The 25,796-nt window shown below is 36.4% G+C and overlaps 6 protein-coding genes across 7 annotated transcripts; 5 read left to right on the top strand and 1 right to left on the bottom strand.

The window, feature by feature from the left end:
• Positions 1-3,066: 3,066 nt before the first annotated feature.
• On the top strand, positions 3,067-5,354 carry LOC111806195 (PXMP2/4 family protein 3-like). 2 transcript variants are annotated; one of them, XM_023691578.1, is made up of 5 exons: positions 3,067-3,684; positions 3,997-4,453; positions 4,649-4,773; positions 4,909-5,104; positions 5,205-5,354. In XM_023691578.1, exons 1-4 carry the CDS (start codon positions 3,349-3,351, stop codon positions 4,990-4,992), a joined length of 1,002 nt encoding a protein of 333 aa, XP_023547346.1. In that variant the 5' UTR covers positions 3,067-3,348; the 3' UTR covers positions 4,993-5,104; positions 5,205-5,354. The 2 variants fall into 2 exon arrangements, with proteins under 2 accessions (XP_023547346.1, XP_023547347.1); XM_023691579.1 differs by having other exon boundaries at positions 3,128-3,684; positions 4,225-4,453.
• A 639-nt stretch (positions 5,355-5,993) lies between these two features.
• Positions 5,994-9,750, top strand: LOC111805011 (QWRF motif-containing protein 2-like). The gene is made up of 6 exons (XM_023689867.1): positions 5,994-7,679; positions 8,055-8,174; positions 8,407-8,523; positions 8,612-8,701; positions 9,096-9,203; positions 9,296-9,750. Exons 1-6 carry the CDS (start codon positions 6,261-6,263, stop codon positions 9,350-9,352), a joined length of 1,911 nt encoding a protein of 636 aa, XP_023545635.1. The 5' UTR covers positions 5,994-6,260; the 3' UTR covers positions 9,353-9,750.
• A 392-nt stretch (positions 9,751-10,142) lies between these two features.
• Positions 10,143-11,198, bottom strand: LOC111805853 (zinc finger protein ZAT10-like). The gene has a single exon (XM_023691104.1). It carries the CDS (start codon positions 11,043-11,045, stop codon positions 10,314-10,316), a length of 732 nt encoding a protein of 243 aa, XP_023546872.1. The 5' UTR covers positions 11,046-11,198; the 3' UTR covers positions 10,143-10,313.
• Positions 11,199-11,414: 216 nt separating this feature from the next.
• LOC111805852 (adenine phosphoribosyltransferase 1-like) lies at positions 11,415-14,402 on the top strand. Its single transcript, XM_023691103.1, has 7 exons — positions 11,415-11,664; positions 11,952-12,059; positions 12,246-12,356; positions 12,450-12,542; positions 13,220-13,369; positions 13,754-13,812; positions 13,988-14,402. The coding sequence occupies exons 1-7, from the start codon at positions 11,472-11,474 to the stop codon at positions 14,042-14,044; spliced, it is 771 nt and encodes a 256-aa protein (XP_023546871.1). The 5' UTR covers positions 11,415-11,471; the 3' UTR covers positions 14,045-14,402.
• A 4,268-nt stretch (positions 14,403-18,670) lies between these two features.
• On the top strand, positions 18,671-20,067 carry LOC111804897 (transcription factor bHLH54-like). Its single transcript, XM_023689712.1, has 4 exons — positions 18,671-19,237; positions 19,401-19,640; positions 19,739-19,870; positions 19,950-20,067. The coding sequence occupies exons 1-4, from the start codon at positions 18,671-18,673 to the stop codon at positions 20,046-20,048; spliced, it is 1,038 nt and encodes a 345-aa protein (XP_023545480.1). The 3' UTR covers positions 20,049-20,067.
• A 3,621-nt stretch (positions 20,068-23,688) lies between these two features.
• Positions 23,689-25,142, top strand: LOC111805917 (strigolactone esterase RMS3). Its single transcript, XM_023691212.1, has 2 exons — positions 23,689-24,246; positions 24,323-25,142. Exons 1-2 carry the CDS (start codon positions 23,873-23,875, stop codon positions 24,750-24,752), a joined length of 804 nt encoding a protein of 267 aa, XP_023546980.1. The 5' UTR covers positions 23,689-23,872; the 3' UTR covers positions 24,753-25,142.
• The last annotated feature ends 654 nt before the right edge of the window (positions 25,143-25,796 follow it).

Below are 25,796 nucleotides of genomic sequence, written 5' to 3'. Positions count from 1 at the left end.
TAATTGAATGCATTGAGGAATAAAAATGGGTAAAAAAAAAAAAAAAAAAAAAAAAAAAANGATAAAGTAGGTGTGAACTCTTATTTATAGATATTTAAATTTGTAAGACCGATATGTGTTTAGGGCAACTTAGTCCACATTGGGCAGAGTGATTGATGGGCACTGAATTATTTGGCCAAATCTGCAATCAATTGTGGTGGGTGGGACACTCATTTTTCCATTAGCTAATAAAGCTGTATTCTTTCCTATTGCTGTGCATTTCTTTTTTTATTACCATATTTTCTCCGGTCTGTAATCAATTGGAAGGTAATGTTCAATGATTAATATAAATGAAGTTATTTAGTGGACAGAGCGAGAGGGCTTTCAGTGGTAGGCCGCCACTAATCACTATCTCGCCTTAGACGCCATTTCGGCCATTTGGTAGTCATCTTCATCTCCTCCTCTCAATTCACACCAATTTGTATTGATGGCGATAGCTACTCACTAAAATCTTCCCTCTTCGGTTTTCAAATCATACCTATACCATTCATTCTCATAACTTTATTTGTTTTATTTTGCCATTGTATCTTAAATATATGAATAAAGATTTGAACCCCCATGTTTTAAGAACATTACTGATGTTTTTATTATTATGGGTATTATGCTGTAAATCATGTCAAATGATTTAATAAAGAAAGCTATGATATGTAGGCTTTGTCCATATTAATAATGATAATGAGGCTAAAGATTGTCGTTATTCAACCCACCCACTATTACATTACGTTTGTGATAAACTTTACATAATAAATCAACCCAAGTGGGTATGTCAGAGGGTTGTAATCCATAAATAAATAAAAATTATAGTTTTGAAGATTTCCTAAAAAAATTTTAAGGGTGTCAGGAACACAAGTCTCCACAATTATATGATATTGTCCTCCATAATGGTATGACACTTCCAACATAAACTAACTATGTGAGTTTGCTTTTTTTAAATATTGTAATTTTAAAACGGTTTAAATTTAGAAAATAAATAATAAATTAAATAAATTAGAGTGGGAAATTAGCTGGAAGGGGTCCACTTTACTTTTGGTGATTCCGAGTTTGCTGCTTTATTGGACAGAATATCCACAGCTTTCAATTCCACACCCGGAATCAGACCATGAACGCTCCAATTAGTATATTAATATTTGTTTTATAATACCATCCTCAATCAATTAATTAGACACAAACAAAAATAAATTAATTTTTTAGGATTGAGCTACGACAACGGTATAGTCTAAATTTAGGGCTAAAATTATTTCTGTAACTCATTTAAATCAAATGAATAGATAAAATACAATGATAAATTTTATTGAACTTTAAAAACAATTTCCAATTAAAGAGTTATATGTAGGTTTAATTTTTAAATTCTAAAAATTTTATTTGAGCTAAATTTTTAAAGTTTTAAAATATTTTTTCTTCAAGTAGAGATATTATTAAATTTTATACTTTGATACTCTATTGAATATGTCCACTCATCAAAATCAACAATTATTTAATTTCACTTTATCTTTCTCTACTTTAATTTCTCTAATTTCTCAAGAGAGAGCTGAGGTAAAAGTGACTTTTAAATTTTAAATTTAATTATTCGATCCCAATTTTGTAATTTACTTTTTTAGAGTGAATGTAATAATAATTCCCACATACTTTTGAAAAGAAGGAATATGATAAATTATAAGTGGATTTACCTAAGTTCTAAAGTAAAAATATTAGTAAGTGGAAACTAAAATTATATTCAATATTTTACGTATTCATTATATATTTGGAGTGGCAGCTATGTCCAGGTATTAACTGATTTTAGGATAAGATTTGATAAATTAGGAGTGTGACATCAAAATTGTCCAAATACTTATTTAAGCTTAATTAGTCGTGATAAATAAAAATAAAAAAAAGGTCCCAATCTCAAATATTTATGTCATCCAATTAATTCGAAGAATGAGACAAATGAACAAAAGTTTGGTTTCAGACCTTAGATTCTTCGTAAATTGATAAAAGAATGTGGTCCAACATTTTTCATAATTTATTTAAATAGTTATTTTTATATTTTTATCAACATATTTAATTGTTTTTATTTGCATTATTGTATTATTTAGTCAATGCAATAGTGTAAAACGAATTTTATGGCTCCAATTGGATAGCTGTTTTTTTTCCATGTTAATTTATTATTTAATCCCAATAATTTTTGCTTTGATAGAATTATTGCACATGACACTCGTATGATAAATAAACGATGCAATTAATTAATTTAAAATTAATAGTAACTCGTTAATTCAATGTACATTTTTGTAATTATAAATTTGTTATTAGATATTATTTTTTAATAAAAAACATCTTTTAGTCTCGAAAAAAGAAAAATTAAGATAAAGTATTCTCCATGATACTTTAATGATATAAAGATATATAAAGAAATGTTGCATCAATATTGATAATGGATGAGACTCCTGGTCTTGTTTTTTGTGTAATAATGAAAATGACAATGGAGCTTATAGGGCTTAAAAGAGTTGTTCAAATGTCAGGGTCCCAAAAGAAATAATTCAATAGTACAGTTGTATAAATTAATTTTATTTTTTATTTGCATTAATCGCATTTATTTTTCTTTTTCAATCAACAAATCACAAACAATCTTTGTTTAATGCCCTGAACTAAGAGCTAACAATTCAATTATTGAGTGATTTGCCTCTTCGTAATTGATATCGGACCTATTAAATTGTTAATTAATCCATGAACGTTCCAATTTTTAAATAGTGACATAAAGTATATAAAGTTTTAATTATCTAAAAAATTAAACTTTATAAAACAATAGGATCTTGGAGGATATAGGGCCTCATTTATGACGAGGCTTTCCACTCTTCGTGGTCATCTTTTTTCCTTGCAAGAGACAAATTCATAGGTAAAAGAAATCAAATTTTATTTATGATGTTCCAAGACTGTCTTTTTGGCAAAGGGAAAGAAAAAGAAGAAATTTTCCACTCTTTGGCATTTGATTTATTAATCCAATACAATTCAATTCATTCAACTAAGTTAGTTACATAATTTAATTTTAAGCTCACTTAATTAGGTTAATCTAAATCTAACTCAATTGATTATTAGATAAGATATTATATTAGGAAAGTTGAAGAGGGTTAAAAGAAAATATTAGGGTTTCATGTTCTTGGGGTTGAGCCCAATGATCGACCCAGGCCTTTATCTAGCGTATGCCCATGTGGGCTTTAGACCCGCATCCATGACCGAAGTAGGCTTGCCGTTGAATATTCTGCTTTTGATTTATTTATGCTGAGCTCACTGAAATCACTGAGCGACAAGACAGAAGCGCGAAAAAGCTCGTAGGATATGATGAGTAGCTTGCGTCGGCGTTGTGGCTGGCTTCTGCGGCCGGTCGTTGCCCATATCGATACAACCACCAAAGCTTCTGTCTCTGCTAAGATTCGGTGGAGGTCGTATTTCAGTTTCGGGTCATCTCCAATGAGATTCAGAGTCAGAGAAAGTAAAGTTCCTTGCCCAACTATCTTGGAAACTATTCGGTATCGATTCTTTTCCTCAGTTTCTGCATCGAAATCCAGGATTGGATTTGTTGGATGGTACATGAGGAAACTCGACACTCACCCGTTTATCACTAAAAGTATCACTTCTTCGCTCATTTATGCGGCTTCTGACTTAACCTCTCAGGTAGAAGATGGTTTTTATGACTGTTTGCATTTCGTTTCCGCCTTCTTTCAGAGTTTTTATTTTCTCATTCATGGTACAGTTCGTGAATTACACGTATGAATAAGCGAGATTGAGTATTGGATAAGACAATTTTATTAATGTATATAGCGTTTTGGAGTAGAAATGTTATATGAAAGGAGGAAGATAGGCATTTTCTGGTGAGTGAATTAGGACTTGAGAGACATCTCAGATGAATTGCCTTATCTTGTAAGCTTCTTACCTTTTATATTTCATTATCATTTTGGTTTTGTTTGGGTTCTATCTGTTTTACAGGGATGGATAAGGATGTCTTCTTTTCTGGGCCTTTTCTACTTATCCTTAACCTCTTGTTCCTTGTATTTCATGGCCATTGATGAATTTGGTTCACTTGTTCAACTTTCTTCAGTTTTCTACTACACCCCTCATGGAGGCAGCTACACCCTTCGCAATTTACCTTCTTATATCCTCTTGTTCTGGTTTATTTCGTCTTCTAATTGTTTGGTTTACTTAAATTGTGTTCAGATGATTACAATGCCATCTCCTGGCTCTTTTGACTTAATAAGAACAACACGGATGACTGCTTATGGATTGTTGATATTGGGGCCATCCCAGCATTTGTGGTTTAATTTCATGTCTACAATCTCACCAACACGAGATTTATTGTCAACTTTCAAGAAGATGTTTCTGGGGCAGGCTGTGTATGGACCTATTATTACCTCTGTTTTCTTCTCCTACAATGCATCGTTGCTAGGTAAATTAGAAAGTGGAAGTTGTAGAACTTAAGATAATCTTTCAATGCCTTGCTATCAGTTGGTAGTGAAAGCCCCTCTGGCTTTATAGGCTCAACGAACCATGAACTGATGGAATTTATAACGTTTTGTTCTAATGTCACTCCCGTAACGCAGGCTGTGAAATATAATTCTGAATGCACTATTTTCAAATTCAGGTGAAAGTGGCCGTGAGATTGCTGCTAGATTAAACCGCGATTTGCTTCCAACAATGTTAAATGGGCTGTTGTATTGGCCAGTCTGCGATTTCCTCACATACAAATTTGTCCCCGTTCATCTACAGGTATGACCTTGGTACTCATTATACAGATCCGAGACGCTGCAATATGTAATCTTTGTTTTGATCGCTCAACTTAGCTGTTTGCTCATAACCACACAGCTAGAAGTCTTATTGAGTTTTGGGACATTGATTTTGCAGCCATTGATAAACAGTTCGTTTCAATATGTGTGGACCATTTATCTGACATACATGGCAAGCTTAAAAGCAGTTGATATCAATTGAAGCAGTAGTAGATTTGAAGAGAGTGCCCATTTGTTTTCAGGAATCGGTTCCCTTATTCGTCTGTCTTGTTTGGCAACAACCCTTGTGAAGCAGCAGCCTTCTACACTGCTTGGTAAGTAAAGCAACAACCCTTGACTGCTCCTTTTATGCAACTTGTGAATGGCTCTTATTATTCACATTCAGCACTGAATTTGAATGTGCTGCTCCCACAGGAAGGAGAAGCTCTTCAATTCAAGGACTTCTTCTACTTCGCGTGAAGGCCTGCAGTGTTTGTTTGATTATGTAAATTTAATGGCGATGAACCAGCAATGACTTTATTATGTTCTTTGGTATGTGAAATCTATTCCTCATTTTGAGCACCATCATCTATCCTTTTCTTGTGTGAGATCCCTTTCGATCGGACAAGTGAACAAAACATTCATTCTAAGGGTATAAAAACCTTTTTCAGATAGACGCATTTTTAAAAATCTTGAGAGAAAACCAGAAGAGCGAAGTTATTAAAAGAAAAACTCAAAAGAAAATAATATTTGTTGTGGCTTATGCTATTATACCTTTCACTTTAAAAGTTTCAAGTAGCTATTAGTGAGATAAAAGGCTTGAAAATTTTGATATATTAATCATTTATGGAGATTTCTTGGTCACTAGAGATATTAATATCGTAATTAGGGTAATAATCCCTAAATTAATTAATGTGAATTAAGAAGACGCAGTAGATTTTGCCCTAAAAATGAAGGAAAATTTATTGGATGCCATTTTGACAACGTCAAACTCGCACTTGCAACGTTCACTAGACTCGGTCTCTTTAACGTCCTTTAGCATAACCCGTTTCCACGCGTACAACTTGCTCCATTTCAAAACCAGCTTTGGGACCCACGACACGTTACGTTCACACCACGCGAGTACCATATTTTTGTACACTCGCGACTAGTCAGTCTTTAAACCTTCCTTACCCGTCCTTTTTTCGAATTTTTATGTTTATAATAATATAAAAGAACAGTGACGTCAGTGACCGTTGTGAATATCCCAAATTTTCTTCCCCAATCCCCTCTCTCTTCTTTGTATTTCTCCGGCGAAACTCTAACGGTCATTTTTGAGAAAACGAAATTTGGCTGTTCGACAGCAAACATTCCGCTCCTCCCTTCACAATCGTCTGGAATTCGTTGAGATTGATTGTTACTTGCTGGGAGAAGTGGATGATTTTTGGTTTGGATTCATGTTGGGGTGATCTGCGGTGAAAAATTAGGGTTCGATTGTTTCGAAAGGAAATAATGGTTGCTTCTGTATCGACGACGTTGAATCCTAAATCCGTGGCCCAGTCTCAGAGAGTGCCTCACTCTCATAATCCTACGAGGCCGCCTTTGTTACCTTCCGATCCCGACAATGGTGCCGTCGCTCGACGGCCCAAATCCCGGGAAGTCACTTCTCGGTATTTATCGTCTTCCACTTCCTCTAATTCTGCATCGGTCCTGAGACGATGCCTCTCCCCTTCGGTTTCCGGTACATCTACTTCGGCGACTGTTCTGACTCCGATGCCGCCGTCTATCAGGCGGTCGGAATTCATGGAGAGGACGCAGATAGGGACTCCCCATCCTAATTCGTTGGATTTCAGATTTGTTCATGGTAATGGTAGGGGCGAGATGACGGCGGCTCAGAAGCTGTTGTTCAATTCGACACGGAGCCTATCGGCCTCTTTCCAAGGCGAATCGTTTCCATTGCAGGCTAGTAAGGCAAAGCCCGCGCGGGCTCCTGGTATTCGGAAGGGTATGTCGGAGCAGAGAAAAACAACCACACCAACAAAAGGTACTGGTGGCGGCGGCGATCAGACCGAGAATATGAAGCCAGTAGATCAGCAGCGGTGGCACGGTAGTCACCGGCAGGCGAATTGTATGAGCAGGAGTTTGGATTGTATGGATGAACGGAAGAAGGTCGCTGGTGGGTCTGGGAATGTTGTTAGAGCGCTGCAGAATTCGTTTGTCGAAGACAGATCTCCATTTGACGGAAGACTTGGTTCTGATTCTGGAAATTTAGAGTCGGAGAGGGCGGTAGAGCCTCTTGCTGAAGGAACTTCAGACAATAGTTCAGACGTTTCATCCAAACACCTTCCTTCTGATTCTGAGAGCGTGTCTTCTAGTTGTTCTTCGGGAACGCAGGAGGGTGGTGCCGGGAAAGGACAGCGTGGCCCTCGAGTAGTCGTGGTACAGGCGAGAGTATGGCAAGAGACTAACAACCGGTTGCGAAGGCAACCAGAGCCGGGTTCCCCATTATCTAAGAACGTTGGAGCAAAAAGTAAAGTACCTTCGAAAGTAAATATTCCCAAGAAGCATTCAATTGATAGTCCAGCATCATCTCCTCGCCAGGTTGCTAACAACAACCTGGGGCATTCATCTCCTGTTCGAAGTCCGATTGGTCCTGCATCTCCAAGTAAGCTTTTGGCGTCATCCATATCATCACCTTCAAAAGGAAGTCCATCTCATTTAAGATGCTCAGTGACAAATGGGTTCAGTAATTACTGGAGCAGCACACCATCTGCTTTGAGTTTTGCTAATGATGTACGGAGGGGGAAAATGTGGGATAGCAGGATGGTTGATGCACATTCGTTGAAGATTTTGTACAATAGGCTTTTGCAGTGGCGTTTTGTCAATGCTAGAGCAGATGTCACTTCTTCTGTCCAGAGCCTGAATGCCGAGGTATGATTCCTGGAAATGGCCACTTTCTCCACTTTATCTTTTGAAAAGAGTAGTTGATCCTTTCTTTTTGGGTCCTAATTTCAATCACCCATTTGTCTGATTTGCATTATCATCTTGTTTGGATCATCATCCACTAATAAATAGGTGTTTTTGAACCTTGGATATCAAAGAGAGAAGAGGATCTGGTTCTGAACTCAAATAAGAATTTTGCTTATAAATTAATTTGTTGTGATAACTTAGGCTTCCTGGTTTTTGTTAATTGGTCTTTTATTGCAATGGCATTGCTTTCCACTCTACCAATCTTTCTCATTTGTTCTCATTTCTAACGCTACAATTGTTGTGATACTTATATTGTTTAATTGTCCCTTATGTCAGAAAAACATCTTCAGTGCTTGGAATGGTATTTCAAAACTGCGTGAATCTGTTCTAGCCAAAAGACACGAGTTGCAATTATTACAGCACAAACTGAGGCTGGCTTCTATCCTCAAGTCTCAAGTAAGATATGCAGATGCATTCTTCTTTCTCTCCTTTTCTGTATCCTGTTATCTTGAAAATTAAAGAATAGTTCCTGAACTCTGAGTTTGCCTCTAGAAAACTATTGTTTAGGTTCATTTGGCTCCCTCTATTAATTATCACTCAGATTAAATGCTGCATGAATCTTCATTCAATTGTTTTGCCAACGATGATCTTTGCTTAAACTATGGTAATTATTCTGATATAAATGTAGATGACATGTTTGGACGAGTTGGATCTTCTGGATCAAGACTTCTCCAGCTCTCTGTCAGGTATTACAGAAGCTTTGGAAGCTAGAACCCTCCGCTTGCCAGTTGATGATGGGGCAAAGGTGGGTGTCATCTCTGTGTGTGTGGACGTGTATCAACAAATTTTTCCTTCATTCTTTGCTTATTTATGTGTTTATCTTTTGGCCATAGGCGGAAGTCCAGGATGTTAAGGAAGCTATTTCTTCAGCAGTTGATGTGATGCAAGCAATGGCCCCATCCTTAAGCTTATGGCTATCAAAGGTTGCAACCCCACACTCAGCTATTTGTCGTTTCTATTTTCATCTGCCACTTATGTTTCTTTAAAAGAATAATTACCATTAAATATGCTAATCCAACATTCCGGTACAAGCCCACCTAAGTTAGGTCTAAACCTTTATCCAACAAATAAAGCCCAAGGGTTAACTCATGGGTTTAGATTGCTTATTGCTGTTGTCCTCTATAATTTAGTTTTAAGGTAGAAATACAACAGATTTGATCATTAATTACATCAACAAGAGCAGGACTGGTGTCTTTGAGTTTCCTTCTGTTTAACCACACCTGTCGTGAAATGATTACACAGCTTTGACACATGATTAAAGACATCTCTTATTGATGATGACACATGATTAAAGACATCTCTTATTGATGATGATAGGTTGGAGATGTGAATTCTGTGGTATCAAAACTTGCAGATGTTAATGCACATGAGCGTGCATTGCTTGACCAGTGCAACGATCTATTATCTACAGCATCTTCCATGCAGGTATTCTTTTGTCTCCTCTCTCTCTTTCTCCTATACCCCTCTCCTCCCGTGTTTTCCATCTCACACATGGAAAAAAAAAAAATGTTTACCAGGTAAAAGAATTCAGCTTGAGAACACACATATTGCAACTAGAACGCATATCAGCTTAACAGGACAGGATGCGCGGGACAGGCATCTGCTGTACTATACTATTAGACCTAAGATCATGCAGAGAATTGAACACATTCTCTTGAATTCATGAAACAAAGAAGCAATAAAAGATCCATTCACACATTCACAGCATGAGTCATAGAAGTTGTGAGTGTTTTCGTAGATGGTAGAAAACTTGTGGTGCTCAAGAGTTGTTCAAATTTTATCACAATTCATATATCTTTCTTTCTTCTAGTGAGGAGGCCAGGCCAACATTTATTGTAAATGTCTAATCATGTAGTGTTATCGTTCATTGCTTTATTTCCCTGCCTTATGTGGCCTCCAACTGTTTGTTTTGTGAAAAATAGTGCTTTTGGCTGATGATAGGAGCCAGTATGTGAAAGCTCCTTTTTGATGACTGGTTACGTGTGAAAACATAACGCCTATGCCTTCTGCATTCCCACCATCAACTCCTTATTCCTTATAACCATCAAGAAATTTTGCTACCTCTACCTTGGTTCGTTCATAGGAAATTTTTATTTCATTGTGCCTGAAAATGATTACAAAACCCACACTCTTAACTTACGTTGAAGATTCTAATTGAAATTTTGATTAATAGCGACTCATTTTTTGATCGAGAATACATGTGGTGAAGCTCTGGTTATTAAGTTTGGTAATTAACCAAATTTATAAATTTGCCGAATTTGAGTTGTGGGGTTATCTTTTGGCTTGCAATGAATTAGCCCACCCACCCACCTACATGCGGGGGTTGGCGCTTGTCATGATGCAATTCTGTATCCACTTGCACAATTCAAGAACTATGAGTGAGCATGCATACAATTTTCCCAATTGAAATCAAAACAATGGCTTTGAGGGAAAAAAAAAAAAGAAGAAAAGGAAAGAATTAATTGAATATTCTGTATCCCTCTTTCTAGATCCCCAAGAATCGGCTAAATTAATTTTATACAAAGAAAACTGAAACTAATTTTGAATTTTGATTCTAATCCCTCTTCCCCAATCCGGGAAAGGATCGTCCAAATTCAGCGAGATCTCCGGTTCCGGCAGCCAGAGAAACCGAGGCTTCTTCATCGGCAGAGGACTCTCCACCTCCTCGTCGCCAGGGAAGGAAGGCTTCGGCAACAGAATCGGCAACGCCGGGATGTTCAGGTCGAAGTTTCGGTGGCTATGGCTGACGATGTGGGTCGAACCTACTTCCTCCGACGATGTCAACGTCATCCCGTTGTAGCTCTGGCGATTCGCAGTGGCGTCGGCACCATCTTCGTAGTAGCAGCGCTTGTGGCGACCCAAGGCCTGGCCGGTGGGGAGCGACTTGTGACAAACATTACGGACATGTGCCCTTCCACCAGAGTTAGAGATGGTGGACGTAGCACTGGAGATCGACATGCACTGGTCGTCACAAGCAGCCGGTTTCCGGTGGCTAGTCTTGTGACCACCCAGAGCCTGGTAAGAGGAAAAGACCTTGTCGCAAAGAGGACACTTGAAGGCGGACTTGGTGGCGACGGCAGGCTCAAGCAGGGAACGGGGGTCGCCGCGGGCGAGCATGATGAGACAGAGAGCAAGATACTCTTCTTCGGAAGGAGAAGCGTGAAGAGGTGGGCGGCGGGAACGCTTGCGCTTGGCCCAGGGCTTGAGGGGGTGGAGGAAGGGGACGTCATGGAAATGGAAGGGGGAATTGAGAGCTTGGAGTGGCATAGCTGAAGAATGAAGGATTCAAAAGGGAAAGGGTTGAATTGAAAAGGTTGAGATTCAGACTCAGAGTCCAGAGGAATTGAAATGAGAGAGGGAGGGGAGTGGGGGTTTTTATAGAGAGAACAGCAAGGAAGGAAATTGCGCGAGGACTGAGGAGGTTTGGCCTTTGGGTTTACATTAGGACATACAAAATTTACCACATTCTTATACCAAACTACATTACGAAGACATTCGCTCAAAGGAATTAAAAGATTTAAGTAACAAATCAAATTTACGTGGGTTTTTTCATCGGACCAAAGTACCCTCCAGAATTATTGATTAATTAATTAATTTAAACGACGCTACACGAATAAGTCGGCTTCCGCAACCGTATCTCAATTTTTCTTTTTCATCCTTTTTACGTTCCGATTTCTCAGATCACAACCGACGATGAAAGCAGCCTCCAATCTCAGTTCCTCACTTCCTATTTCGCCGTCGCACTATAGGTCCACCGCGGTCTTCACTCCTCATCGGTGGATCGCTTCTCCGTCAACAGCCGTGGGCGATGCTTTCTCGTCGTGTCGTACACATTTGACTCGCTCTCCACAGCATCGATATTCGCTCAAGCCTCTGCGATGCAATGGTAATTCGGAATTCCAATCTCTTGTGTTAGTCAATATTCGATGACGCAGGTCAAAATTGAACTCCTCTGTGGGGAAAGTTTGGTAATAATGGGGTAAGAATTTTTTTAACGGTGGGGCAATTTGGTCAAATGGATTCTCTGTCGTGAAACGCTCGTTCCCCAACTTTTTGTATAAATAAATAGTAAATTAAACCTATGTTTTCCGTATTGGCCGCTGCCCCTTTCTTTTGCTCTGATTTTACCTCCGTCAAATTGTGTTGATCGAGTGTCCGGCGGGTGTTTGGCAGTGAGTAAGACGGTGCCGGATCAAGAAATGGCGTCCACCGATGAACAAGACCCACGCATAGCCAAAATCGCCAAGGCCATTCGAGTAATCCCAGATTTCCCTAAACCAGGTACTAATCTCCTCTCATTTGAAAATCGAAATGGCCGTTTCCAGGCTGAGAGATCCATCTTTGCTGTCTTTATGCTTATTTGGGCTTTGCGTGTGATGGGTCTTGTTTGGTGCTAAGTTTTTAGCGGAAACGATGTTTTTGTTCTAATTTTTTTCCGTAAACAACACCCTCTTCCTCTTTTGGTAGGGATTTTGTTTCAGGATATCACAACGTTGCTTCTTGATATAAAGGCCTTTAGGGACACTATTGATTTGTTCGTGGAGAGGTACAGAGGGAAGGATATTTCTGTCGTTGCTGGTAAATTCTGGCTTCAAAAGGGTCATTTTTACATCAGGAGGGGAAGTAACTTTATGGTATGACTTGAACCAATTCATCTTTTTTGTTCTGCAGGAATTGAGGCGAGGGGCTTCATTTTTGGCCCTCCGATAGCTCTGGCTATCGGTGCAAAATTTGTTCCCATGAGAAAACCCAAGAAGTTGCCTGGTACAATTTTGTGCTTGACACACCTTTATTTGTACCCATCTGAATCAATTTATAGTTTTAGCTACGGATTCAAGCATAATGTTCCGCATCTGGCAAAAACTCTCGTGCATATGCTATTGCATTTGATGTTTGCTATCCATAACCCGATGGTCAAGAAGTGAGCAATCTGCATGTCTTCGATGGTTAATCTCGTTTTCGATGCCAGAAACTTCAAGCTTTAGTCAATGTTCTAAGGGTTTTTGCTATTTTGATAGCTTAGGTTATGTTTGATAACCATCTGTCTTTAGGTTTTTGGTTTCTGAAAATTAAGAATATAAACACTACTTCCACCCACCCATGAGTTCCTTTGTTTTGTTATTTTCTACCATGTATGTTTCTATAATCCAAGCCAAGGTTTGAAAACCAATAAGAATAGTTTTTGAAAACTTGTTTTTGGAACTTGTCTATGAACTTAAATATTTCCTTAGGAAAGATGAAAACTATCGTAAAGAATTTGACTAGGAATTCAAATGTTTTCTTAGGAAAGATGAAAAACAAAATGGTCATCAAACGGATAAACTGTATATTAGTATACTCTGGGCTATTGTATTGGATTACCATGATTAGTTTATCTTCAAATGAAACTAAAATCATGATTCTGTATCTGAAATGTAATCATTCGATCGATGATTTCATAGGTGAAGTCATTTCAGAAGAATACTCTTTAGAGTATGGAACAGATAAAATTGAGATGCACGTAGGAGCTGTTGAAGCTGGAGAACGTGCTCTTGTGATAGATGATCTCATTGCAACTGGGGGAACCTTGTGTGCAGCAATAAGGCTACTTGGTAGGCCATTTTTAAAGCCAATGTTTCGTCTTCCGAGTGATTATATTACTTTTTAGTTGAACATGCACTGGCCACAGCTGGAAGTGTCTCGTTTTTACTCGGGTTTTTGCACAATGACACTATCTTGGCTGTGATTTCCAAATCTTTCTCAGTTCTAGGACTCAGATTATTCTTTGAATCTGGTTGATTGTCATTGTAATTTTGCTTCAGTTTCTGAACAAAATTTTCTGAGTAGTCGCTGAGAAATGACAATTGTTTGTTGACTCAGCCCTGTATTGCCGCTCAGTAGATGAGATCCTTCTCTTATTAACTTTTCTTTACGAGTGTTGTATTTTCACAATCTTGTGTTGGTTATATTAATCGGTTGTTTACTCCTTATGGCAGAGCGAGTTGGCGTTGAGGTGGTCGAGTGTGCTTGTGTGATCGAGCTGCAGGGACTAAAGGTATGTATTTGCAAAATTATGAGAACAGATCAGAACCTTGTACTAGACTACTAGTTCCAGATCTTCCCATGACTTTTGTCCAGTTTGATGTTTATGATGTGATTATGATTCTCATTTCTATAGTCTTGAAAATTTGAAATGAACTTCTGCCATTTTTTCTTTTGCAATTTCTCAGGGACGAGAACGATTGGGAGGCAAACCTCTATTCGTTCTAGTTAACGCGATGGCATGATCGTAGAGCCTTCTGATGCAATACAACGCGCTTGGTATTGGTCATTACAAGATCTTACTGCTGCTAGAAGTTGAAGTTTCCAAGTACTGCATAATTTTGAAGTGGAGAGTATTGCTAGAAATAAAAGGGATGGTATTAATCTGAGAGTTGAAGAGATAAAACAAAAAGAAGAAAAAGAAAATATTAGCTTTTGATTATTCTGGTTGTTATGTATTTGTTGTTTGTTAATTGTCCTGCTGTCTCCTTTCTGCCTGCCTGTTGATGATGTTAATCTTGATTATCTGCACAAACTTCTTTATTTTGCAGTTAATTAGTTTTTATCAAATAAAAATGCCTCCTCATGCATCATTACTTTTTATAGTAAGTCTATTATATAGTTGAATCTCCTAGTTTATTCAAATAATTATAAATTTTAGATAAATAAAACTTTAAAANAGATATAAATTTATTATCATAAATCATTTATAACATTTTGTGTATTTGATGTATTTCGTCAATCAACTCTAATATCTCTAAATTAAATTATTTCACAACGAATGTTAAAAAAGTTTATCATGTAGTGTAATTCCTATTTATGTTCCAACTTTTTTATTATTATTATTATTATTTATAGAGAGGAATAGGGTTAAAAATATTATACAATTTTATTAAAGAAAAATGAATTTGAAATTTGAATATTGTAATTTTCATGAGGTGGACGAGAATATTTGATGAATGCTTGACCATTTAAGTAAGGTGCTGAGGTGGACAGAATATATAAGATTTTATGCCCTAAACCTATGAGTTTTCTTTTTAAGATTCTCATATTTTTGCAGTTTTTTTTTTTTAACAACAATTTATTTATTTCTCACCTATAATCTTATTTTAAAAATTAAATCTCAAGTATTTGAAGATTTTTTGCAAATAAATTACCATTAACGAAAAAATCAATTTAAAAAATATATATAAAATACGATAAACTTCATGGGCGTGCTTCATGCACAACTGAGCCATTCTATCATAAAAGAAAAATAATAATTAATTAACATAAAAGGAATAATTTAGGTGCGCATTTTTTTTTAAAGTAGAATATATATATATTGATAATGAGATGACTTGACATTAATATAAATAAATTATCCTACTTTCTTTTTCTTAAATATAAACATATAGCAATTAATTATATAGTAGATTAGTCCATTCTCTAACAATTTAGAAACTGAAGATCATTAAAATGCCAATTCATGCATCAGGCGGCGATATTATTATTATTATTTGAAATATGGTGACGTTAATTGATAACTAATTATTTTAATAAGCAAATTACGACATTGCAACTTTAAAAACAAAGAAATATGTGTTGGACGTTGAAAGCGTGCATGAATAATGCTATTATAAATTAATTGAGATGCTTTGATTTTATCAATATCCTATTTAAATTAGAGGGGAGAAATTTTTTGTGTCTTATTTTGTCTCTTTCAATATATATTTTAATAAATAATATATTTTATGCTATCTAGATGAATTGAGATAATTTGATTGAAAATAGAATTTAAATAATTTTTTAAAATTAGAGATTATAGAAAAACTTTAAAAAATTATGTTTATTCTAACTCATTCTAAATATTTAATTATGATAATCATTCTTATCATATACCTTATTTTTATTTTGATATAAAAAGATTGTATTATATAGTAGAACCATGATTTTGACAATCATTGGATGTGGGTATCTTATCTAATATAAAATTTTAGCCAATCTAATTAGAAATGTAAATAAATAATAATAAAGAAAAGATAGTTGCAAATTACACTTCCACAACTTAAAAGATGTGTGTATCAAATCTTCATATTGATTTTTTAGGCTTATTTGTTAAATTATGGTATTAATTCTCAATGAAATAGGTACAAATGGCACACATAGCACCTTCAAATCGTTCTTCCAAACCATACGGATATTCTTTGTTGGTTATATAAATAACAGGAGAACCATTTTCATTTTTTCTAAAAGCTAAAGAAGAATATAATTTAAGTTGGAATTATTTTTATAATAAAATTCTTTAAAGGAAATAATAGGAATGTTGCATATGCATGGGGTACTATTCTATTAGATTTGGAATTGTTTGATTGGATCTTATTATGACTTGGTTCTATGACGATTAAATAAACCCACGTTTGTTTGAAACAAAAACGACATAAAATAAAATCCACATTATCCAACCAAATATCTTTTATAAATCAATTTTTATACCAAGTTTTGTTCTCTTATATCATTTGGTTCGTGATTCGTAATCAATTTGTATGATTTTGTGTTGGGAGAATGACTTTGTACAATCTTCTTATTAAATCTTAACTGAATTTTTATATTACAAATGGATTTATAATACTAATAAAAAAAATGAACCTTTAATCCATAGTGAAAAATAGTTAATAATTTAACTATGAATTTATAATACTAACAAAAAAAAAATGAACCCTTAATCCATAGTGAAAAATAGTTAATAATTTAACTATTTTTAGATTATGGATATGATATAAAAATAGCATATTTATTTTCCTCGCAACGATTATGAATTTGACGTGAATATAAAATTAGCATAAATGGGGCAAATGGGAAGGACACGTGGAAGTGTTTGATTTGAAGAATGAGAATCCCAGTTGGCCCAGAAATTCCAACACAGTGCCGTGTCTTCGATGGACAGTTTCCCATTCCATAAATACACGTGGAATAATCTCAAACGCCATGCCCACGTACGCATATTAAAAAAGACAAATTTTAGAATGTATTTGGTGAGTAGAAAATTCGAGAAAATAGAAAAGAAAAAGAATAATTTCTTTTATTTATTTATTTATTTTTTTTGTTGGCCCGAACGTATGATCGTGCAGGCAGCCAAAAGGAATCGTCCGATTCGGAATCTTTTTTTTTTTTTTTTTTCNTCCGACATTATTTGTCTGAAATGCAAATTAATTTCACATTTTTGGGTAGAAAATAATATTTAGAAGGCGTGGGTTTGGTTTGAAAGGTCGTGCAGTGGGCGGCTCTATTCCGAAAGATAAAACAAAACGAGTGGGCCGGCTGACGCGGCGGAATGTGCGGCGGAGAAGAGTACCCACTTATGAATCACGGACATGTCCTTCCTTCATCGCCTTCCATTTACATTACTTACTGTCAAATTTGGAGGGCCTACATGAAACATCCAGACCCGCTGCCCACAACAACCACTATATATTTATGATATAAGATCATGTCGGTAACATAACAGATGTATAAATTAGCTGAATTCTTTATGTTAATTAATACCAAAATTTGGCAATTACTCATTAATATGGACATCTCAGGGAGCCATGAACATAAGACAGAAAAGTCGACAAAACAGCGATTTTGGCGGCTATTTGTCCGAGTTTGCAAGAATGTCAGACTCTAACCCCACGATCTGGCTGACCCTTTTTTTTTCTTTTTTTTTTTTAAATTCAATTATTCATCCTTTTAATATTTAATCCACATTTGTTTTGTTGTTATTAAAATCCAATGTACCCCACGTTCTTACATTTTTAGATTATAAATCACAAGTCTAACCCTTCTCCCAAACCATGCTTTTCAAACAACCAAACCCCCCTCTTTTTAACTTAACTTGTTTTTAAGTATTAGCAATTCGGTGAATATTTAAAGCTATTGAATTATATCTTAAATATTTATATTATAGATATAAATATTCACATATCCAACATAGGACGAGATTAAAAACCTCTTATTTTCATCTTCATAAAATTTCCATCAAAGATATTGAATTGTTCTTGACAACAAATAAATATTTCATGAAAGATTAAATTTAAAGACTTCCATACATGTATATATATTAAATCATAACACAACATTAATAATAATATTAATGATTATAGTGAGGGCTGCGAGAGAATGCAAAGATATCCTCTGGACTAATAATAATGTTCCAACTTCATTGGATTAAAAAAAATTATAATCTTAGGAAGAGGATATTACACGATAATTATTATATTTTTTATACCTATGAAAAAAAAACATAATTTTAAATTATATTTTATTAAAATGAAAACTATAATTGAAACAAAACAAAATATATTTAAAAAGGAAGCAGCAGCAAAATGATCCAATCCTTAAGTATTTTATTTTTTTCATTAATATTTTATATATAACTCAATAAACATCTAAAATTTAATTATATTTGGTTAGTTAATTAAGTCGTGGAAATATGTTTATATAGACGAAGGATTGAAACCTCATGTACTTATAAAGTATTCAGTTGTATGCTAATGATATAATGACTGAATAATTTTTTATCATGCTAATTAAGGACTATAATTTTAAAACAAAATTGATCGGTACTTTAACAATTATGAAACCTAATTATTGCATGAACCTTGGCCCCATCTCTGAGTTGGAGTCTGCTTTCTTTTGGGTCCCACAGTGGACTCTTCTTCAATCCATCATAAAATTATACTTTAACACAAATTAAGCTTGATCAATCATTAACACAAATTCCCTGCAACTCAAATTATGTTATCACATTGCCATCACAGCGTTGGGTATAAATATCCCATTTGTCTTAAAGCTCCTTCAATTTCAAGCGGCCCCCAAAAAGACAATAACTTCTAAATCCCCCCAAAAAAATGGAGGCTTTGGGAGGCTTTTCTGATGGGGAATGGGAGTCTTTCGCCGCCATGTTCTCATTGGAGGAGGTAGATCAGTCCCATATTCCGATCGCGAATCATGCCGATCCTTCCACTGAGCTTCAATTGCCCAACAATGGCGGCAGCAGCTGGTTCTATTCATTGGACGCTTTTGTTCCCAATTTGCAGAGTTATTGCGTCAAACAGGACACGAGGAGCTGCAGTAGCTGCATTACTACTGATGATTCCCATGCTGCCTTTTTGTTTCCCAATTCTACTGATTTCTTTACGCCAATTGACGAGAGGAATTTTGGGTCCTCGTGTTTTTCTGATGTTTTAATCGAGGAAGTGGATAAGGCTCTCGACACCGCCGCCACCGGTGAAGACTCCAGCGCTGAGAGATTCGTCGAAATTAATGTAGTACAAGGTACCTACCCAGCACTGCCGCCGCCATCGCAACTCGTAGATTCCACTGGTGCCGCGAAGGAACCAATGGCACTGAAAAGGAAAGTCAATAACGAAGATATTTCTGATAATCAGAAGAAGAAAACTCGGGTTTCAGCAGATGTAAGCCCTCGTTCCCCTAACGTCTTAAAAGTTTAAATGATACAAAATGGACTGAATCCATTTAGTTGACTAATTTGTAAAGGAACTGGTAAATCAAACCTGAACTTACAAGATTAACCTCCGACTTCCATTCGAAAAGTTAATAGATTGGGTAAATTTTCAGGGGCAGAAGAAGAAGAAAACAGAGGAAAGAAAGAAAAATGAGAAGAGAAAAGGGAAGAGTGTGGAAGAAGAAGGCAATGCGGGGGGAGCATCAGAAGGGCAGTGCTCCATTAGTTACAGTTCCGATCAGGAAGAAAATGGTTCACAGGAGGGCCAAGGCGCCACCTCCGACGGCGGCTTGACCAGGAAGGGCAGAGCAAGCAGAGGGTCGGCCACAGATCCCCAAAGCCTCTACGCTAGAGTATGCATCTTCTCCCTCAACTTATTTATACCCATTGTGTTCATACATTCTTCTTCTGTGCGATCAAATTAGTGAGAGATTATTGAATTTTGTTGCAGAAACGAAGGGAGAGAATCAACGAGCGATTAAGAATGTTACAGAAACTTGTTCCCAATGGAACCAAGGTTGATATCAGTACCATGCTTGAAGAAGCTGTTCATTACGTCAAGTTTTTGCAGCTCCAAATCAAGGTAAACAAACAGACCCAACATTTTCAAAATAACAATAAGGAACAAATTTACTAAAATGCCATTGTTTCATTTTATGCAGTTATTGAGCTCAGATGAGCTGTGGATGTTTGCTCCTTTGGCATACAATGGATTGGACCTTGGGCTTCACCAGAAGCTCTCTCCATTCGGATCACATTGAGAGACATATTTGTTTCCATCTTTACCCTTGTAATGTTCAATTAACTCCATATAAATTTGATTAAATTGAAGATTTAGATTATTTAGAGGCTTTGGAAGTATATGGTTGCAGCGATTGTATGAAGCCCACTACTAAGCAATCCAGCCCAATAAGTAATCCAGCCCAATAAGTAAATCCAGCCCACTAAGTAATCCAGCCCAACAACCGTGTGGATTACATTGGGTAAAACGGATGTCGGGATTAATGATTGGAAGGGCACCAGAGTGTGGAATTTTGACCTCTCAATGCATGCGTCTAGTCGGCCCCAATATCTTATCGCATCCCTTTTTAAGGCAACCTTTTGCCTTTTGTTAGAAAATAATAATTAAAAAGGGAGGGCGAGAGATGAGAGATGAGTAGAAGTGAGAAGGAACAACTTTATGCACTACTGCTACTAACTTCAACTTATGATTACATTAATTTATATGGTGGACATTCCAATTTCTTTTCCTTCCCTAAACTTTATCCAAAAAGCCCCATCATTTTTTCTACTCTATATTCAATTTGACGTGGACTTTCTTTTCATTATATTATATTCTTTTTTTCCACCAATATAAATCTCACTTTTACACTCCTAATAAATTATTAAACTTGATTTCATCAATAGTATTAGTATAGCCTCTCTAATAAACTATGTTATTTCTTTTCTTTTTATTTTTTTCTTGGTTCACTGTCGCTAATTGGGCCTATATTAGTTCAAAAGATCAAAAAGATTTAGAACCCTATAAAAAAAAAATTAATAAAGTCAATGAATTTAAATATATGGGTGAAGTTGTAGCAAAAAGTTGAACAAAGATTGATTGAAATGGATTGTATGATATACATGCATGAATCAATGTTATGGTGAGAATTATTATGTCCAACAAAAGTAATCTTTAGAGCAATCATACGGTTGCATCACTTCCTATTCCATTTTTCCTTCATGCTCTCACCATTTACATTCCATTAATCAATTACACTTTCTCTTCTACTCCTTATCCATCATTTTTTACTTTATGTAGTCCATATCTTTTTTATTATTAAAAATGTAAAACATGACATCTTTATTAAGTATGTAAAGTGTGATTGTAGTGGGGAGTAGAGGTTAAAAGAAGGTTATAAAGTATGTGGCGGATGGAGTCCAAATGGGACACTTATCCATAAGCCTCTGAGCGACGTACGGTCGTACCCTAAAAGCATTTCTAGAACGCTCGAAGGCTCTAACCACCACTGCCACCCCCAACCCAATAACATCACTTTCACTCTCATTGTTTCTGTCTCTCATGCCCTTATCTTCAACTCTCTTCTTTTTCTCTTCCCATTTCTCCTTTTCAACTTTAATGCAAAACCCTAAACTCACTCACTTACAACCCTAAACTCCTCTATCACGATAAACATTGACATACCATGAGAATGAATTTTGTCTTTCTTAAAAAAAAAAGTCGCCATCTCAGCTAGCAAGAGAGACCATATATGTATTCGATCGATCTAAATTGCCCAATTGGGTTGCATTCTCAATTACAAAGAACGCTCTTTTGGACACTCAAAGTAGAGTAGAGAATGAAAAAAATGAAATATAAGTAGAGTTAATAGAAGTAATATGTATGGGTAATGATGAGGTAGGTAGAGTTTGAAATGAAGGTGGGTTTGGTAGAATCTTTGGAGTGCCCAAGTTTGAATGAAAATGATAATGTTGGGGGTGAGCAACAATGATGTGTGGGTAAGTTGAAGCCAAAAGGTAGGGATCTTATCTACAACATACTGCTGGTCTTAGTTTCAATTTTATCTTCCAACACACTGCCCAAGATGTTGATGCCCTCTTTTTCAAAATTCCTTTTTTGAAAGTTGTTTTAGAAAATGATTGGGTTTCTTCTTTTTGCAACTTAATTTCAATTAAACTTAATTGGAAACAAAGAGTTTGGATGCGGAAACAAGAAACAAAAAGAAAGTATAAATTTCTTTTCCCTCTTTAGCTTTCAGGGATGAACAAAGGCTCCATTGAATCAGATTCCCCTCACTGTGTGGGCCTTTCAAATCCCCCATTAACGTTGGCAGATCAAGATTCCATCTTGCTCCTCTGTACCTGAGTTGTTTTGCTTGTCACTACTAACCAAACCTCATCATAACACACATACCCATCACCATCTTTCAAGTGCGCTCCCATTCACTGTGTCTTATCCACAACTCCCTCTGATCATCTCTATATGTATTTTTTTAAAATTCAGTACCATATTAGACACATAAGTCAAAGTTTACAAGTTTGATGGCTAAATTTGTAATGTAACCTTTTGTTGCATCTATGATAGTGAGAATGTCGTCGTGGCCGCTATATGAAAAGAACCTTTTAATCGTCAACACATAAATTATAATGTTCTTCGAATCCTTCCTTCCCTCTCGTCTACCACTTCAAGAGTCATCGTCAAAATAGGACTCGAATGCAAGCTAATAAAAAAATAAAAAAAAACCTAGCTACTTTTTTACTAGGATTATTCTATTTAAGGCTACATGATTAAATTCCAAAACCTAGATATATTTAAGATTATTATTATTATTGTTTTTAATTCCATGACAATTCATTTATTTCACGTTAAATCATAACTTTCGTGCATTGAAATTATTTTTAACTATTAATCTAAATTATTACTTTTTTTTAATACCAAATTGAGATAGATTGTTATTATAAATTAATTAATTAAAAAAACATTTCCACATGTACTATAGACTCCAAATTATTGATAATTTAAGCAAAGGTGGTCCCATAAATTGTCGGATGGCATGCTTGAAGTTTAGTCAACTCTATCTCTTGATGACCATAAATAATAAGATAAGATCCATTTTTTAAATTGAATTTAGAAAGAAAAGAATTGATTTCAAAATTGGAATTAGAGAAATAAGAAAGGGGCAAAGCTAATGTAACCGCCCTCCACCATCAAAGAAAATGACAGCCAATATGGAAGGAAGTCATTCATTTTTTTCTTTTCCTTTTCCTTTTTCTTTTTCTTTCTTTTTAATTATTTTTCTTTTCCATTTGGGCAGGAGGTGAAAAAGTAAAATCATGCACAAAGTCCATCTCAAATACCATCAATTCCCACTCTAATTAATCTTTTTTATTAAACAAGTCTTACAAATTAAGCCTAATGTGAAACTATTTATGATAAAATAATAATAAATAATAGAAAATTAACTCATACGACTAAAAATGAGTATGAATACAAATTAAAAGATAACAAGAGTAGAATAGACCTAATCGGTCTTAGCTACTTGGTTTCGAAGGAATATTATGTTTCTATTCATGCGAATAGTGATATCCTAATTCAGTTATATCTCAAAAGTGAAACTACCAAACAAGGTATGATTTGTCCTTCAACTTACAAAAAGGATCAATTATTAACTTACAAAAGGATCAATTATGGGAGTGTTGTGCCTCTTAAATTAAGAGGTTTAAGAGGTCGGTCACAGTTTGCCTCCATTTTTTCTGGTAAAGATGTAAAATTTAATGTACTATTTGTTTTGTTTTTATTTATTATTATTTTTTTTTAGAGAAAAAATTATATTATAATTGAAAGAAGAAGAAAATTGAAAAAAAAAAATAATAAAAGGGGGATATTTTGAAACCCCTATAAATAGGAAGTAGATACGCGAAAGGAGGAAAGTAAAAGAAAGAAGAAGGCGTGAAATTGAAGCCCCCACCACAATACCCAGAACCAGAAAAGGACTTCAAAGCCATTTATTTTGTTTTTTGATCTTGTGAGGCCGCGAATCAGAGTTACACAATTAGTGAGCAGCAAAGGAATCCAAAATCATCCATGGTTAACAACGCCCTTCTGGATGCCTTCAATGTCCGTGTCCTGGGCACCGGCGACCGCGTCCTTGTCCTCGCCCATGGCTTCGGCACCGATCAGTCCGCTTGGCAGCTGGTTTACCCCTCCTTCACTCCCTACTACCGCGTCATCCTCTACGACCTTGTCTGCGCCGGCAGCGTCAACCCCGACCACTTTGATTTCTCCCGCTACACCACCCTCGACGCCTTCGTCGACGATCTCATCTCCATCCTCGATTCCCTCGACGTCCAACGTTGCGCCTTCGTCGGCCACTCCGTCTCCGCCATGGTCGGCATCCTCGCCTCCATCCGCCGCCCTGAACTCTTCACTAAGCTCGTCCTAATCGGCGCCTCCCCAAGGTCTACTACTTCCACACTCCACTCTGTTTTCAAACTCTGTTTTCCCCTCTTCTTAAATCTCTTTCCTTTCTTTCAGGTTCCTCAACGACGGCGACTACCATGGTGGGTTCGAGCAGAGCGAGATTGACCGGGTCTTCGCCGCAATGAAGGCCAATTACCAAGCCTGGGTCAACGGCTTCGCCCCTCTCGCCGTCGGTGCCGATGTTCCCGCCGCCGTCCAGGAATTCAGCCGAACGCTCTTCAACATGAGGCCTGACATTTCCCTCTTCGTCTCCAAGGTCATCTTCAGCAGCGATCTCCGGGGAGTCCTCGGCCTCGTCAAAGTCCCCTGTTGCATACTTCAAACCGCCCAAGACGTGTCCGTTCCAGCCTCTGTTGCCATCTACCTGAGAGACCACCTCGGCGGCCGGAACACCGTGGAGATGCTGGACACCGAAGGCCACCTGCCCCATCTCAGTGCCCCTCAGCTACTCGTCCGCAAACTCCGGCGTGCCCTTGCTCGGTGAATCTCTTCTCTGACTGGCCCCACCGCCATTACACGGATTTAATTATATAAAAGAATTTAATTTTCCTTTCTGGGGGTTTCGGTGGCGTGGGTGTGGTGGTTGTATTAGACAATTATACCCTTCCGCCAAGTTTGATGGACGATCAGTCGCTGGAAATGGAAGAAATCGAGTGGTCCATAATGAGACACGTGGGCGAATAAATATGTGGAAGCTAGTTAGTCTTTCCATATGTAAAAGGATAAGAATTCTCCACGTCAACTCCACGTGATCATGTATCCTATCGTCCCACCCCATATCTTTACTTCTTTTACTTCTTTGCTGTTTTCTTTAACCTTTTTTTTTTTTACCCTTACGCTAAGAAATAAATTCGGGATGATTTTCATTTTTTTACTTTTAATGCCACCAAATGAGTAGGGATTTTTAATCTCCTATTGGCCGCTACTTTCTTATTTAAATATTTGAAAGCCACATTATTCATTTCTAAATCAATCAAACAACATTTTAAATTAATTGAGCCCTTACCCTTAAATTATTGATGAAAATAGAATTTATATAAATGGGGAAATCTATGATGAAATGAAAGGAGGATTAAGTTTGAAAGCGTGAGAGATGAAGAAACTGTTGTTGGTAATGCCATGTGCACGAGTGTCGGTGCACGAGCGTGCGCATGTGTATGAATCAACTCAAATTTCCTTACTAATCAAACCAAACCGCTTCATTCAATTCTTTTGTACTACTAGTTTGTCATCATCCTTATAAGGATATTTAAAAGAAGTAACCTTCAAGATATTTTTTTAACAATGAATCTCACAACTTGAGCCACCCTAGGTCATTTAATCCAACCTAACCCATCACCTTCATCGGCTCGGCCCAATATATCTGTTAATCCTGGCTTGTGAACTTTATGGACCATAAGTAGTTGGGCCTTTAGCCCGCAAAAAGTAGGCTGACTGAATCCCACTCCAGCCCATATCATCAATAATTGTTCGAATACAACAAATTACCCTTATGTAGGGATAGAGAGAACCAAATTAATAATTATAT

Source organism: Cucurbita pepo, chromosome LG11 (genome assembly GCF_002806865.2).
Source record: "Cucurbita pepo subsp. pepo cultivar mu-cu-16 chromosome LG11, ASM280686v2, whole genome shotgun sequence".
NCBI classification, from domain to species: domain Eukaryota; kingdom Viridiplantae; phylum Streptophyta; class Magnoliopsida; order Cucurbitales; family Cucurbitaceae; genus Cucurbita; species Cucurbita pepo.
This window is presented reverse-complemented; position numbering and strand designations above follow the sequence as displayed.

Coding starts and splice junctions, on each gene's coding strand:
- LOC111806195 (XM_023691578.1), top strand. CDS start 3,349: ATGATGAGTAGCTTGCGTCGGCGTTGTGGCTGGCTTCTGCGGCCGGTC. Junction 3,685..3,996: donor CTTCTGACTTAACCTCTCAG/GTAGAAGATGGT, acceptor TCTGTTTTACAG/GGATGGATAAGGATGTCTTC. Junction 4,774..4,908: donor TTGTCCCCGTTCATCTACAG/GTATGACCTTGG, acceptor TTGATTTTGCAG/CCATTGATAAACAGTTCGTT.
- LOC111805011 (XM_023689867.1), top strand. CDS start 6,261: ATGGTTGCTTCTGTATCGACGACGTTGAATCCTAAATCCGTGGCCCAG. Junction 7,680..8,054: donor TCCAGAGCCTGAATGCCGAG/GTATGATTCCTG, acceptor CCCTTATGTCAG/AAAAACATCTTCAGTGCTTG. Junction 8,702..9,095: donor TAAGCTTATGGCTATCAAAG/GTTGCAACCCCA, acceptor TGATGATGATAG/GTTGGAGATGTGAATTCTGT.
- LOC111805853 (XM_023691104.1), bottom strand. CDS start 11,045: ATGCCACTCCAAGCTCTCAATTCCCCCTTCCATTTCCATGACGTCCCC.
- LOC111805852 (XM_023691103.1), top strand. CDS start 11,472: ATGAAAGCAGCCTCCAATCTCAGTTCCTCACTTCCTATTTCGCCGTCG. Junction 11,665..11,951: donor CAAGCCTCTGCGATGCAATG/GTAATTCGGAAT, acceptor GGTGTTTGGCAG/TGAGTAAGACGGTGCCGGAT. Junction 12,357..12,449: donor GGATATTTCTGTCGTTGCTG/GTAAATTCTGGC, acceptor TTTGTTCTGCAG/GAATTGAGGCGAGGGGCTTC.
- LOC111804897 (XM_023689712.1), top strand. CDS start 18,671: ATGGAGGCTTTGGGAGGCTTTTCTGATGGGGAATGGGAGTCTTTCGCC. Junction 19,238..19,400: donor AAACTCGGGTTTCAGCAGAT/GTAAGCCCTCGT, acceptor GTAAATTTTCAG/GGGCAGAAGAAGAAGAAAAC. Junction 19,871..19,949: donor TTTTGCAGCTCCAAATCAAG/GTAAACAAACAG, acceptor CATTTTATGCAG/TTATTGAGCTCAGATGAGCT.
- LOC111805917 (XM_023691212.1), top strand. CDS start 23,873: ATGGTTAACAACGCCCTTCTGGATGCCTTCAATGTCCGTGTCCTGGGC. Junction 24,247..24,322: donor CTAATCGGCGCCTCCCCAAG/GTCTACTACTTC, acceptor CCTTTCTTTCAG/GTTCCTCAACGACGGCGACT.